Genomic DNA, 14,203 nt, shown 5'->3' with positions numbered 1-14,203 from the left:
ACTACAAATAACTTATTATATATTATATATTTTTCATTAATGGTATATATACTGTCGGTTATTCGGTCACCGATAATTTTGAACATCAATAACCGATAAAAAACTGAAAAACCGTATAACCGATATTTTTAGAAACTTGATAACCGATGACCGACCGAAAACCGAAATTTTCGGTCGGTTCGGTTATCGGTTATCGGTTTTGTCGATTTTTCGGAAATTTTGCTCACCCCTAAGGGGTGGTCTACACAGCGAACGGTCCGGACGCACACCATGGCTACTCGGAGCCGTTCTGAGACTCCCTTTTTGGCTCTCTCTACTCAGGTTTGCTCTCTCTGCTCAGTTATACACAGGTAGTAAAACATGGTGAGTGGCGCAAGACAATGGATGAAGAGTTTAATGCACTTCTTTAGAATGAGACTTGGTGTCTCGTTCCATCACAATCAGATATGAATGTTATTGGATGCAAATGGATTTTTCGCACCAAAAGGAAAGCTGATGGATCAATTGAATGATACAAAGCAAGGTTAGTAGTCAAAGGATTTAATCAAGTACCTGGACATGATTTTTTTTTTTGACACATTCAGCCCAGTAGTCAAAACCACAACTGTCGTGTTACTTCTCTCACTAGCTATATCCTCTGGTTGGGTTGTTATGCAGCTTAATGTGCACAATGCCTTTTTAAATGGGAAATTATCTGAAACTGTTTATATGAAGCAACCATCTGGATATATTGATAAATAGTTTCTTAATCATGTTTTCTTGTTACAACGCCCTCTATATGGATTAAAACAAGTTCCTAGAGCTTGGTTTAATCACTTCCAGCGGGTTTAAAGCTTCAAAAATAGATGTATCTTTATTTTACTACTCGCAAGATTCAGGCTTCATTTATGTTCTAGTATATATATGTTGATGATATTCTTGTAATGGAAAATGATCAGAATCTTGTTAGTACTTTACTGGCAAAATTGTCATTTGAATTCAAGATTAGGCATCTTGGCGAACCTGGTTTCTTTCTTGGGATTGAAACTGTTAAGTGTGATGATGGAATTTTTCTTTCTCAACAAAGATACATGACAGATATTTTAAAACGTGCTGGCATGATAGACTGTAAATCTTTAGTCACTCCTATATCTGTTTCGAAATTCACTGTCTTTAATGCAGACTTATATGATTATGCTACAAAGTATAGGAGTTTAGCTGGAGCTTTACAGTATCTTACGGTTACTCGTCCATATCTATCCTTTGCGGTCAACCAACTCTGAACACATGCATGCTCCTACTGTCTCTCATTGGGAGCAATTGAAACGTGTATTGAGGTATGTAAAGGGAACTGTTACTTATGGTCTGCGAATAAGGAAGTCAATGTCTAGAGATTTACATGTTTTTTTCTGATTCTAATTGGGCTAGCTGTTCTGAGGATCGTAAGTCAACTAGTGGTTATGTTGTTTTCTTGGTTCCAATCTTATATCATGGGTATGTAACAAACATGTGAACTGTTGCTAGACCATCTACTGAGGCTGAATATAAAACTCTAGCAGATGTCTGTACTGAGGTAATTTGGATTCTCTCTCTGCTACGTGGCTACGTGAAATTAGCGTGACCGGTGTGTCTACTCCCATGTTGTGTGATAATTTTGGTGCTACATACATGTGTGCAAATGGAGTGTTAATTTTATTTCGACTAAGGATCAATTGGTAGATATCTTTACTAAAGCTACCTGGCCCTAAATTTTCTTTTCTTAGAGACAAGCTACACGTCACTATTATACCCTGTGCTTGAGAAAAGTATTAGAATTCTATATATTTAAATTAGATTATGATTCCTTATTCCAATCTCTCTCAATCTCCGTCTTTATATATACTTGTAATTTGTACATTTTTAATCACATTACTTAATATAATTTATTCAGTTCTCAATTATAGGCTAACTTTCCCCTTTATGCAAGTTGGCTCACTTCTTGTCGACTGAGCATACAATCTCCCACCGAGAAATAACCCAAGAATCTAATCTGGTAAAACGCGCGTAAGAGGAGCTGGTTAAAGAGACCGGGGCCCGGCGTAGATCTTATAACCGAGAGTTTACTTTGTGAGTAAACAGAGAGTTTACTTTTATTAAGGCGAATATTGATACCGGGCGCAAAGTTGATAATGTGAGTAAAGAATAAAAAAAAAAAAAAATTATTATCATACAAAACAGAGAGTTTACTTTTATTAAGGCCAATGAATTAATGACAAAATTGCTTAGAGCTACAATAATTATAGCATCAATCAATGAAACAAATTAATTGCTCTAAGAACAATACAGACAGCTAAAGGTTACATTGCTGCATTTTGGAGTCATTCCCAAGGGAGCAAAAGAATCTTTTCGTGTTTGCAGTGCATTACAGCTAATCTCGTGAGGACCGCATAAGCTCAAACCACTGCATTTTTTAAGATGATAAGAAGCAGCATAAACTCAACTGTACTAATCAGAAGAAGAAGAAGAAGAAGAGGACAAACAATTTTGCATTACTAACCTGTCTCAACAAATCGGCTAGTGTCCTAGGAAGGGATTCTATGTTCCTTAAGACCAAGTAGTATGGAAAGGGGAATGATTCCATATACTTGGACAACTTCACACTTCCGCCTTCAAATGTCGCCTCCTGGAATGGAAGAATATTATCAACATTGATTTTCATTAAACACTCGAAAATACCAAATCAAAGATAGATAAACTAAAGCTATAGTTGCACTTATTCAATAACGAGTGAGTAAACAGATACCTGGAGGTCCATGATGGATTCTTCAGGGCTATCCAGCAGCAAAAATGCAACTAAGCGTTTTTTATTCAAGAGGTCTCTGACACGACGCTTCAAACTTTCCTGTAGAAGAAGATAGTAAGAATATGTTTTATGTTCAACCAATAACATGAGAGATATGAATTGGCACGCAATTTCTGCTCACTCACAGAGAACCAGTTAAATTCAAAGTAAGAGATACCTTCTCATGAAATCGACCATCTGCTATTATCAAAACGAGTTGCTGGAGGGGATTATCTCCAGTTGGTAGCCGTGAATTAATGACAGCATCATCAAGCATATCATTCAAGTATTTCAATAGATCAACCATTGGTTCATCTGCTATTGTGTTTTCTTGCTTAAATGTAAAACTTGAGATCATCTGCTCCAGAAAAGAAAATGTCATACAGTTAGTTGAAGAGAGACAAGAAGATGAAATAAATCTACATCAGTTTACAGTATGCGCATCTATTTCTCTACACCAATTGCTTATAAATAGATATACTGACCTTAATACCAGCATCTCCACTAAATTGCTGATCAAAATCATGCAACAACTGAATATTCCCCTTTTTCCCAAAGCTTGCAACAGCCAGTTTTCCCACTTCCAACTGAGACATTGCACGGCAGACAGTAACCAAAGCTTCAATAGCAATGTGCCCACAACGAGATTCGGACATACTCCGGGAATCATCCACAGCAATGACAACTTGGTAATCACGTTTGTTTGGCCGAGTACGACGTAGCCAAATCTTATCTCTCCGGTAATGACTTGCAATATATGGAATTACCTGGTACATACAATACCATGTTAAAAATGATCCCAACCATTAACATAGAGGCAGAATGTTAAAAAACAAACCTTTTTCATATTAATCCTTTTGCCTGTCCTGTAATCTCCCTGGAGCTTGCTAGCCAAAGTAGGCTCCATTATCAAACGTAACTGTTCAGCTAACTCCTGTGATAGCCTTGTTGTGAGGAGTTCATATCTTCTCCAAAGAGCAGCAGCAACATTCAAGTCACCAGTTGCCCCTTCAAGGTTCCAGGCCTTACCCAAGTTTTCATCATTCACAGAGAGATTGCTGACTTGATTTATATCCTCACTTAAATAATTTCTCTTCACAGAAACTAAATTCAATGATGAACTACTGGGACAATCATCATAACCCTTATCCTCTTGAGCAGATGGTTCAATTTGTTTTTCTGTTTCCAACTTCTCCAATTGCATTTCTATATCATTGCCGAAATTCGAAGTAGAACTAACTATAGGTTGGGGTTGAAGTTGGAGGTTATCAAGCTCCATTTTACTAGCATAATCTTTTTTCTCGTCGGATCCAGCATTCTCTTCAACATCATTTCCACTTACATTTCTGTCAACCTGGTCAGTCATCGCAGGCCCTATTGCTTGAGCAGTTCCCTTGTCAAATTCTGCAGTATACCCATATTCCTCTGTATCCATATCTACCAAATCATCGGTACTCTGTATGTTATCCTCAAGATCAACGGAGACCTTTACTCTTTCTTTCCATCCATCAAGTGCATCTCCAACATTACGACAGGGATTTGGCTGATTCTTATTAATTGATGAATTAACAAGGGGAAATGGAGTTTCAGGTCTATTTCCACTTAGCTTATCGCCCATGGATGACCCAGCCACCATGATATCTTGATCACCATTAGAGCCCCCACCAGGAGCAAGGTTATGCTCAAGTCCACCTCCATTAGACCATTCTGCCTCTTCCATGGAATTTTCCAAGTTTTCAGGACCACCGTCATCTCTAGGCTCTGGTAGATCTAGTGCACTTTGACCATTCTGCTCAGTCTGACCTGTAACATGGGAAGCCTCGGGCTGAACTGTGTCTTTCCTTGGCTCCAGTGCTTCCTTGTTCAAGTTACTCTCATGATCGCTGTCCTCTTGAACCCCCCCAGACTCTTCATCCAAACGTTTGTGATCCATCTCTTCCAAAGTTTCATCCATTGGATCAGTTGGTTCCTCATTCTCACTTTTTGTAGAGAGATCTACATTGTTATCATCTTCATCCATGAGGTCGGTACCTTCGGATGGATCCAAATCACCATCATTTTCAGGACCTCGATCTGGCTCGTCAAGCTTCAACCCTGTAGGATCTGTACATGCATCCTGTTCTTCTAAATCCATGTCTTCCATTTCACTGAGGCTTTCTTCATTCCCATTTTCATCAGGTTGTTTTCCAAGTGCCCCAGGATCAGCGCCTTCCTTTTCATCATCAATAGCAGCAGAGTCATCTTTAGCTTGGAGTTCCCGTTCATCTCCTTTATCTTTTACTGCTTGGCCTGGCTCATACTTCTCATCTCCGCCATCATTATTTTCGTCGTCCTCCCTGTCCCAAAGTTTTTCATCAACTTTTTCACTGTGATCACCAGTTTCCCCAATAGCAGATTCTACTTGCTCATTCTCTTCATTGCCATCTCCATCATCAACAGAATCTTCGCTGACGCTGTATGCATCAGCTGCAAAATCTTCTTCCATCTCAATGCCCTTATCTTTTACATTTGACATGTCACCTAAAGAATTCTGTTCATTTGGCTGCAACACAGATAGATACTTTTAGATCAGTTCCGTTGTAGCACAGGCAAATGAAAATGTATGTACGGCAAACAAATGAAAGCAATAAATTTTATCAATTCATACTTCTTTAGAAGGTTCAAGAAGTTGATCTTCATCAGTTATCTGATCACTAACATCATTACATCCAGTGCCATCACCCATACCCGTACCACTTGCATCCTGAGTTTCATCCTGGCTGGACTCATTGATTTGGTCTTCTTTAGTGCCAAATCCCTTGGAAAATAGTAAAACAAAAACCTCTGCGAGAACATGGGTCATCAAACATACCTGGATATGATAATGATGCAGAAACACTAAAGTGATTAGGATACACAATCAAATCAAATGAAAGCCTCCAAGAAAACAAAACAAACATACCATCCTGTGCATGACCAGAAAATGGTGCAGAAGACCTTCCCCAAAAGCCAGGATAGCATTTGACAAGGAATAAAGATGTTTCAGATGTGTTTTGATGAGAGAAGATAAGTGTGGGTTTCTTCTGTCATAAATATACAATATTTTTCCCTGCACAAATCATATATTGATGAGAAAGGTAATAACAGTGTTAAACATCGAAACAAGAGAAATCTAATAAAAAGAAAACGCTAGCAGAACTCACAGCTAGACAGACGGTCTCAAGTAATTTATCACCAATCACGTCCAGCTGCAGTTTTGCTATATTTGACTGCAAGAGTGCTTTCCACATATTAATATTCAGCTTATCAGGGAGATCATTCCCTAGTGAACCCATAGCATGAAGAGCATCCATAATACATTTGCAGGTCTCCATCAGCGACAAACCAAACTTCACTTCAACTTCAGTGATATTTTCTAAATGACAATCGGAATCAACTTCATTTTCTGAAGAACCATAACCAGGACTGAACTGTGAAGCCATGAAGTTGGCCTGAAAATTGCAAAGCTTCTATTTTAGATTTCAATGTTGACAGCATTGCAACAATATATTATAATCACAACCCATCACATAGCAGTGTCGAAAGCAGTAGTACTTTAATATGTACAAGAAACATATTCCAATACCTTGTCAAATATATCACTGAAATGTCCAAGCAGGGTATCTTCAACCGCTGCTCCATCCACATTTTGCCCACGGAAGGTGTGGAGGTCATTCTCAAATGTTTTTATCAAGTCAAAGTTTTGATTTAACATCTTCTCCAAGTGTTCTGTAATGCCACAAGGATGCAATGGGGTTCCTCCTCTGGTTGTGGTTGTAACTCTATCAACTCCAAGAAGGACATCATCCAGCAAATTCTGTTTTTCAGTTACATTAGACAAATGTTAGGGTTTCAACTTACCACAGAAGCTTGCACTGTACCAATGAACAATACCATGAATAATATTAAATCAATATCAAGCTCATGATTAATGTCTACTACTCTTCTTTGTGAGTTAGGCTTCGACAATTACAAAGACAACCCATAACAGTAGCAACCCTCTCTGACAAAGAACGTAGAGAAGAATACAGAAAAAATATATAACAGTACTATTGTAAAGGAGAGAGAGTTTTGATCCCACATATCAATCACACCAATTATCCTTCGGAACAAGAAAAGATTTAGAAAATAAGATAACTGATATGCTAATAGTTTGCAGCTTCGCACCAGTCACAAGTATTCCACCTGTCCCCTAAACGTTTTCCAAATTTCCCTTTTAGTAAGTCAGAAAATATTATTCACTTCCCTAGTTTCCTAAAATACAGACTACAAGTAACTCTACTTTCCTACATTATCCTTCCAACAGAAGTCAAAAAATAAAAATAAAGGCAATTAGTCATTCACTTTTATGGGGCATAAGAATAAGAGCATGTACTTTCCCCCCACTTCTAATAAATTCTATGCCTACAGTAAATAGGACTATTATTTTGGGACAAGGAGTAATTATTCATTTGACACTATATAGATCCATATAGATGATATCCACGTATAAAGAGGCAGATTTGTTCAACAAGATCATAAAAAATAAATTCATACAAATATTACCTTAGATTTTTGAATATCTGGAAAGTATTTTCCAATGAAAAGAAGAATTTTCATTGCTGAATGTTTGAGACTTGTGCAAGGGCTCAAATGGTTATCCACTACTGTCTGTAAAAATAGACGCTCCTCATGCAACAGAACACATAAGCTATCAAAGAGTTGCTGCATGTTTAAAAGGGTGTATTAGGAATTTATAATAAAAGCAATAGGCAACAGAATTTATATCTACAACTATAAGCCCACCTTTTGTTGCCACAAGCAAGTAAACGATTTGTACTGATTTTGGGCCAAACGAAGATCAGTATTCTCAGTTGAAGCAAAAGGGAAGGAGCATGAGAACATGTTAACTAAAGGTAAACGGCATTCCTTGAAATTTCTAAGTTGCCTTGCAAAATCATAGACATCTCTACGCTGCTCTTGTTGAATAGTCAAAAGATGGTCAATAAACGATCCTGACCTCTCAACCTGCATTGTAACAATAGAAGAGACCCCATTAACCTGTAGTTACTATACAAGAAAAGAAAAGAAATTTTTGAAGAAAATATGTGAATGCAGGTTCAAGTCGATTTCTGGTTCCGACTGTACCAAATGATTGAAAACAGCAAACTCTCTAGTTCCCCAAAAGACCACTTTAACTACAACAAAATTGTGGACTGCTTGTTCTACTATAAGTGAATCATACAAAAAGAGCTCAATCAACAACCAACTACCTGTTCCAGAGTGAAATCCTTATGGAAGTTTAAGCTGATACTCTGCAAAAGTTTCATTGATTTGATGCTCTTGAAGTAGTACTGATTAGCTGATTTCCATTCAGAGTTCAAATCTTCAGAAGAAGATCCCTGAAGCTCTCCCAGAATATGATTTTCAACATTCCCAGAGGAAAGAGCAGTTTTTGTCAAGAGCAGGTGCAGCACTTCATAGGATGGCTGAAGAAGCCAACAAATTGTTGCATTGGCTTCCCCTTGGCCCTATGGCACATGAACACAGCAAAAGAAAAGCCAAAACATCAACACACACAGGATCACAGAACATAGGTTTTAGGAATCAGCACTCACTAGAGCAAGGCATAGATATTACTACTAGTATGTATACTATACCGTTTTGAATGTTGATCTGTGCTTAAATAAACCACACGTTTCCAAGACCTTTAGTAAATCTGAGAAAACTCTTCGTCTTCCAAACTTCTTTCCATCATCCTTCCATATCTCAGCACAACCAATTACAGTTCTACAGATTTCATCAATAGTATGCCACAGTTGATTCCAATCACCAAAGCATGATATCTGTGAACACTGAGATGGTAGACCATCCTTGAGGATTCTTCCAACTTCTGCATCATTAAAGCATGAAATTTAATTTCAGATAACCAAAATAGGAAGTGGGCAATTGGATCTTTTATCCTATTGCTGTGTGTGTCAAAACTATATTAGAATTACCTTCCAAATTTCTCTTAAGGGAAATATCAGAGAAATCAATTTCAGTTGTTTTGCTGAAGTGAAAATCATGAGCAACAGACTCAACTTCCTTCCACCAAACAGCCACGTAAGGAGAGCTGAAGACGTAAGAAAGTCAGTAAATACAGAATAAATTGACCCAAACATATCATAAGCTGAAATGAAGCTACCTGTCCTTTATGAACTGAATCTGCTGACATAGTGCATTAAGAATGTTCCTACTCTTATCATAGAAGCCAGCTGAGAATTGTGTGCCTTCAACGGTTTGGCAATTTATTGAGCTTCCTGTCACTTCTTGGTTGATGAAAAACATAACAGGTTGTTGAAATAAATCCTGCATGAGCACATCAGCAAATTTAAAATACTGGAACCATATTGCAAAGAGTGAAAATCTGCACCATACTGGAATGCTTGGTAGATGAAAATGTATGGTGGAAAAATGAAGCAAATCAATTATGTGGTATGGTATCTGACAATGAAATGAAATAATTTCCAGTAATAAGCTGAGATTGAAAGGGGAGGAAAAAAAAAAAAAAAAAAAAAAAAAAAGAAGCACTGTAATCAGATAGAAGTAGATAAGCTCAATATTCTCTATCTATATAAGGTGATTAAGATCAAGGAAACAAACCAAAAAAACTAGGATTCTAAATCGAGCATGCAGATGAAGGTAACCAAATATGGGGAAAACAAAAAACAACTGAATGTTGTGAAATAAGTTCTGATACTGGAAAGTCTAATCTTCTATTGAAGGTGATCTATCAAGACAATAGAGAAAAAACATTGTAAGCTTTAAATGGATTTTAACCAACGCAATATTCTTGAACGGATAACGAGACTCACAGTAAATTTCTGTATGAGTTTTTTGAGTTTCTGCCGAGTTCTCCTGAAGCTCTCTATTGCTGTATAACCCTCAACACGTTCCCATCGGCACAGCTTCACAAGATCTTTTAGTTCCTTTTCAACATTCTTTCTAGATATATCCATGTGGTACAAAATCCTTGGTGGACAAATAAGAAGGCAGAAACAAAGACAGGAAAAGACCCGGAACATCAGTTTTAACATTAGCAATCTAGAAAACACCAGGCAGTTCAGTGTGGAACATTATGGATAAGAGGGAACTCACTTTGGCAAGAATTGCACATAATATCCAAAACTATTGTAGAGAACTTTCACAATCTTCTCATGACTGAAAAAGTCCAAAATACAATGGAATACACATCTTTTAAAAAAAGATAATCTGAGAAAAGTGCAATGGTACTATGACTGTTTAAGATATGCAAAATAATCTAGTTTTTCACCATACTATTCCCAAGTTGCATTACCTTGATTGAGAATCTCTGCTTATACAATTACTGAAGTGTCCATGAAAAGCAACAAGCAGTTGAAGACGCCTTTTAAACTCACCAATGCAGGACATTTGAAGAAACTCATCCAAGCTGGATGAAGGTTTAGTGGAAATACAAAAATGTAGTTTAGAAAATTAATTGATTTGCCAAGCAACAATTTAATTAATAGGTGTAATAGGTAAAATGACACAAAGAATGTGCATGCCTTTTTATCATGTCTGGAGTATATTCATTACTTGGCTTAAGTACTGAATACAATGGAAACCATAACTGCATTCAAAGAAAACAATAGACCACTAGTCTAATTATTTTTCACAAAATAGAGTAAATAACAATAAAGTAGAGATTTTATCAACAGTATGGCAGCAATAAGATATTAAAAAAGCAGTGACTGCAAATGCTACCTTTGCAGCATTAATCTCAAATTGAGATTGAACTTCATCAAGCAAAGCAGGCCAAGATTCAAACTCCAGCTTATGCCATGAGGATACTAATGCGAAAATAGGTCTCATTTGATCTATGAGACGACCAATAAAAGGGAGCGCTAGTTAGAAACTTAGTAGTGCATTATGAAGATACAATGAACCGGGAAATGATGATTATTTACCAGACAATGGAAACTTGGCAACTGTCTGACACAACATGTGGACTCTATAGATCAAGAAATGCAAGCCAGACAGGGCCTTGAAAAGGAAAGAGAATTAAACATTAAAAACAGTGATTTTGAATATAGAATTATGTGGTACGTAAGTCTACGTTGAAAATATTTAAAATTCATAATAAATTATTAGAAGACAATGTACCTTGGCCAGAGGAGCACTTAGAGGAATAGCCAAGATCATGTCAATCACTTCAACTATCTTCTGTAGGGCAGGATGGTCATCCCATTCATTTAAAAGCATAAGAATTTTCTCTTTAAGAGAAGTTACAGGATCCACCATAGTAGCCATAATGGGGGCATTCGAATCCTAAAGTGGGAGATGAAGTACAGAGAAATTAGAAGCCACATCCTAACTGATACATAAAAAATTAAATATACATAACCTGAATTAAACAAAAAATAAAGTAAGCAACTTAACAACCTTATAAAAGTTGTACGCATTTGCTGATTTACGAGGAGAAATGACCATATGTTCATGCTCCAAACATAGGCGAAGTAAGTGCTCTGGCACAACCTTAGCATCTAACCATGAGCACAAAAAACCATCCAAATCTGCAGAAAGCAAAAATAGTAAAATATTATTCAATAATAACTTAAAGAATATATAAAGTCCAATAGCTCTGATACCAATCACCTTTTGTCATTCTTACACCCAGTGAATATGACTGGATGAAAGTAGAAAATCGATCCGCATCAAATACATGAATATTTCCAGGCTGCAATAGACAGGACAATCAAGTCATAATCATTGGTATACAAAAAAATTATAAATACAAAGAAAATACTATATATTTTTCCTGGAGTGCAATATAAACTGCAGCATAAAAGCTTGAAAATCACATTAGAGTGCTGCCACTGCTCCCGACACAAGACTTACATTTTCAACAAGATCAGTTGAACCAAATATTTGATTGTGAGTGTGGATCATGTCATTTAAAATGGATTCTTCAACAGAGTACCAATCATCCTCTGGAGTTTCACATTCCGTGTTAGCTTTTGCCTATAATGAAAGCAAGCAAATTAGATATTTCAAAAAAATGGTTAGGAAGAACAAGGGACAGAAACAAGCCTCTCAAAAGACCCATTACACTGTCAGAGAGCTCATCCCCAGAGAACATTTCCTTCCAATCTGAAAAATTATCATTGGAAACAGCACTTTCTAAATTGGATATATCACTATCGATGATATTTTCAATCTTCAGAGCACATGGTCGGAACGTAACTAGTTGATCATTCTCTTCTTTCATTCTCAGATGAATCTTCATGTGCATCCAACGCCTTGAAAAATTATCAAATATCTTCTCCAAAAGCTGGAAGGTAATAAACAGGCATTTCATATCATGAAAAAAAAAAATCATCATAACAATAACTCACCAAGGATTATACTCACTGTAAATGATGAATTATCCATAAAGCGCGCATCAGCAGCAGAATGCATTACTCGAACTAGAATATTGTGATAAAGAGAAGCAGAGACCTGTTTAGAACATAAAATCCTTTTAATACCTACTTACATGAATGACAGCAGGAATAATTAATAAGATGAATAAATGTTACTTCTCAATGAATCTATGTAACCATTCATGCTCTGCAAGAAATGAAATTAAACTGTAGAATAACAAACCATTCCATCAGTAATGCCATCGTTTTTGGAAGTAACAACATTCTCAAGCAAATGCAAGTCCATAGAGTTGACATTTGTAGGCAGCTCAATATCATTCCAAGAAAACTTGTACAACGTACTGTCACCCTTGACAGAAGCAAATTTTGGTGCACACCCCCCAGGAAATCTCATGAAAGAATATATCGCCCCCTTCCATAGAGCACAAAGAGTCAAAAAACAGCAGACATTAAACCGAATAAATGTAAAAAAAAAAAAAAAAAAAAGTATTAGTCTTCAAGTTACCAGAACTGAATCCATATCTTGTTTCCCCAATTCCTCCAATAACTTTCTACCTAAAACATTTGAAAAGACCAGAGACGAGCCTAATTTCATTTCATATATTGATATCTGAATTGGTTGAACTATATCAGTGTAATCAGCATATTCCGTTGACAGTCGCTCAATAAAACATGAAGAGGTCTCCTGCAACATAAAATTGACGATATTATTTTAATGCAAAGAGACAATAAAAACATCACAACTATCAGCATACCAAGAGAGAATAAAAACAGTTCAGCAAGCAATTATCTTAATCAACATGTTACCTGCCAATTTCGGAGTTGCCCAGATCCCACCTCTGAATGCTCATTTTTTGCAGCTGTAATCAACCACTGTGAGAATGTGAGAATGTAATCACAGTCGTCTTTCAATTTCTTGAAATTCGCAGGATTACGCCGAAATACAATCTGTGGCAGATGAGGTACATAGTTAGATATAGATACAATGTGTGCATTTAATCCAATCAGCAGCAAATAATCAAAAGACTCGATAATGCCAAATGAAAATATATAGATTTCTTCTAGCAAAGCAAAGCATTTCTGATTTTCTGCCCAAACAACCTTATCACTACATGACCATCATATCTGACGAGATAAAATCAACTATTACACAAATGCACATAGATTTAGATACACTGTGCATTTAATCCAACAGCAGGAAATAACCAAAAGAATCGATAATGCTAAATGAAAATATATAGATTACTTCTTGTAAAGCTAAGCACTTCTGATTTTCTGCCCAAAAAACATTATCACTAAATGACCACCATATCTGACCAGATAAAACCAGCTATTACAAAAAGGGCTGTTATAAAAATTATTTGGATCTTCCAAAAACACTTCAGAAGATCCCAAAAATAATAATAATAATAATAATAATAATAATAATAATAATAATAATAATAAAAATATCTTACCTGAGTTATCAGAATTCATGTGTGCTTATATAAAATAAAAAAAAAAAAACATATCACTAGTAATTGCTAAGTCTAGAGATGACATTGGTAATAAATGCAAAGCATGTTAACAATCAAGTGAATCAACAACATTAAAAACAGATGGATAATAAAACTCTCCTTACATGTTTTTGCAGTTTCTTCAGCTTGGTATTGAGTTCTTCTAACACCTTGGTATGTCTGTCATCTTCTCTTAACTGAAAGGACCCTGATAAATAAGTACACTCTCTTCTTACCTGTAAGATCATGAATAGAATTTTCACATCAAGCTTGGGCATGAGAGCTCGTCACAATTTTAGACTAAGTATTGCTCACAAAACTTTCCACTTTGGAATGTCCCAATAAGATTGATATCTAGTAAACATTTGTTTGTCGCAATAACTTGAGCCAAACAAACACTAAATGATCCAGTTTTAGTGAACTTAATTAATTAAATATTTTTTGTTCAATCATCTCAAAGGGTAATTTATGCATTTATGCATATA

The 14,203-nt window shown here is 36.3% G+C and overlaps 1 protein-coding gene across 1 annotated transcript in view; it reads right to left on the bottom strand.

Moving 5' to 3' along the window:
* Positions 1-2,208: 2,208 nt before the first annotated feature.
* Positions 2,209-14,203, bottom strand: part of LOC109156359 (midasin) — a 32,976-nt gene continuing 20,981 nt past the window's right edge. The window contains exons 45-76 of the mRNA XM_019304190.1: positions 13,844-13,954; positions 13,030-13,170; positions 12,728-12,907; positions 12,446-12,634; positions 12,212-12,298; positions 11,910-12,131; positions 11,699-11,821; positions 11,456-11,537; positions 11,243-11,373; positions 10,964-11,128; positions 10,768-10,843; positions 10,565-10,677; positions 10,366-10,430; positions 10,137-10,250; positions 9,938-10,000; positions 9,655-9,811; positions 8,985-9,148; positions 8,797-8,912; positions 8,458-8,690; positions 8,071-8,328; positions 7,604-7,825; positions 7,364-7,522; positions 6,405-6,635; positions 5,983-6,270; positions 5,742-5,888; positions 5,448-5,651; positions 3,639-5,342; positions 3,286-3,567; positions 2,979-3,158; positions 2,762-2,860; positions 2,516-2,641; positions 2,209-2,419 (exon numbers count right to left, since the gene is read on the bottom strand). Coding sequence (XP_019159735.1) covers positions 2,387-2,419; positions 2,516-2,641; positions 2,762-2,860; positions 2,979-3,158; positions 3,286-3,567; positions 3,639-5,342; positions 5,448-5,651; positions 5,742-5,888; positions 5,983-6,270; positions 6,405-6,635; positions 7,364-7,522; positions 7,604-7,825; positions 8,071-8,328; positions 8,458-8,690; positions 8,797-8,912; positions 8,985-9,148; positions 9,655-9,811; positions 9,938-10,000; positions 10,137-10,250; positions 10,366-10,430; positions 10,565-10,677; positions 10,768-10,843; positions 10,964-11,128; positions 11,243-11,373; positions 11,456-11,537; positions 11,699-11,821; positions 11,910-12,131; positions 12,212-12,298; positions 12,446-12,634; positions 12,728-12,907; positions 13,030-13,170; positions 13,844-13,954 — 6,465 coding nt within the window. The 3' untranslated portion in view covers positions 2,209-2,386. The remainder of the gene's footprint in view (positions 2,420-2,515; positions 2,642-2,761; positions 2,861-2,978; positions 3,159-3,285; positions 3,568-3,638; positions 5,343-5,447; positions 5,652-5,741; positions 5,889-5,982; positions 6,271-6,404; positions 6,636-7,363; positions 7,523-7,603; positions 7,826-8,070; positions 8,329-8,457; positions 8,691-8,796; positions 8,913-8,984; positions 9,149-9,654; positions 9,812-9,937; positions 10,001-10,136; positions 10,251-10,365; positions 10,431-10,564; positions 10,678-10,767; positions 10,844-10,963; positions 11,129-11,242; positions 11,374-11,455; positions 11,538-11,698; positions 11,822-11,909; positions 12,132-12,211; positions 12,299-12,445; positions 12,635-12,727; positions 12,908-13,029; positions 13,171-13,843; positions 13,955-14,203) is intronic.

The sequence above is a fragment of the Ipomoea nil genome, unplaced genomic scaffold, assembly GCF_001879475.1.
Source record: "Ipomoea nil cultivar Tokyo-kokei standard unplaced genomic scaffold, Asagao_1.1 scaffold2705, whole genome shotgun sequence".
Taxonomy (NCBI): domain Eukaryota; kingdom Viridiplantae; phylum Streptophyta; class Magnoliopsida; order Solanales; family Convolvulaceae; genus Ipomoea; species Ipomoea nil.
The sequence above is the reverse complement of the archived record's forward strand: the minus strand, read 5'-3'. Positions and strand labels throughout refer to the sequence as shown.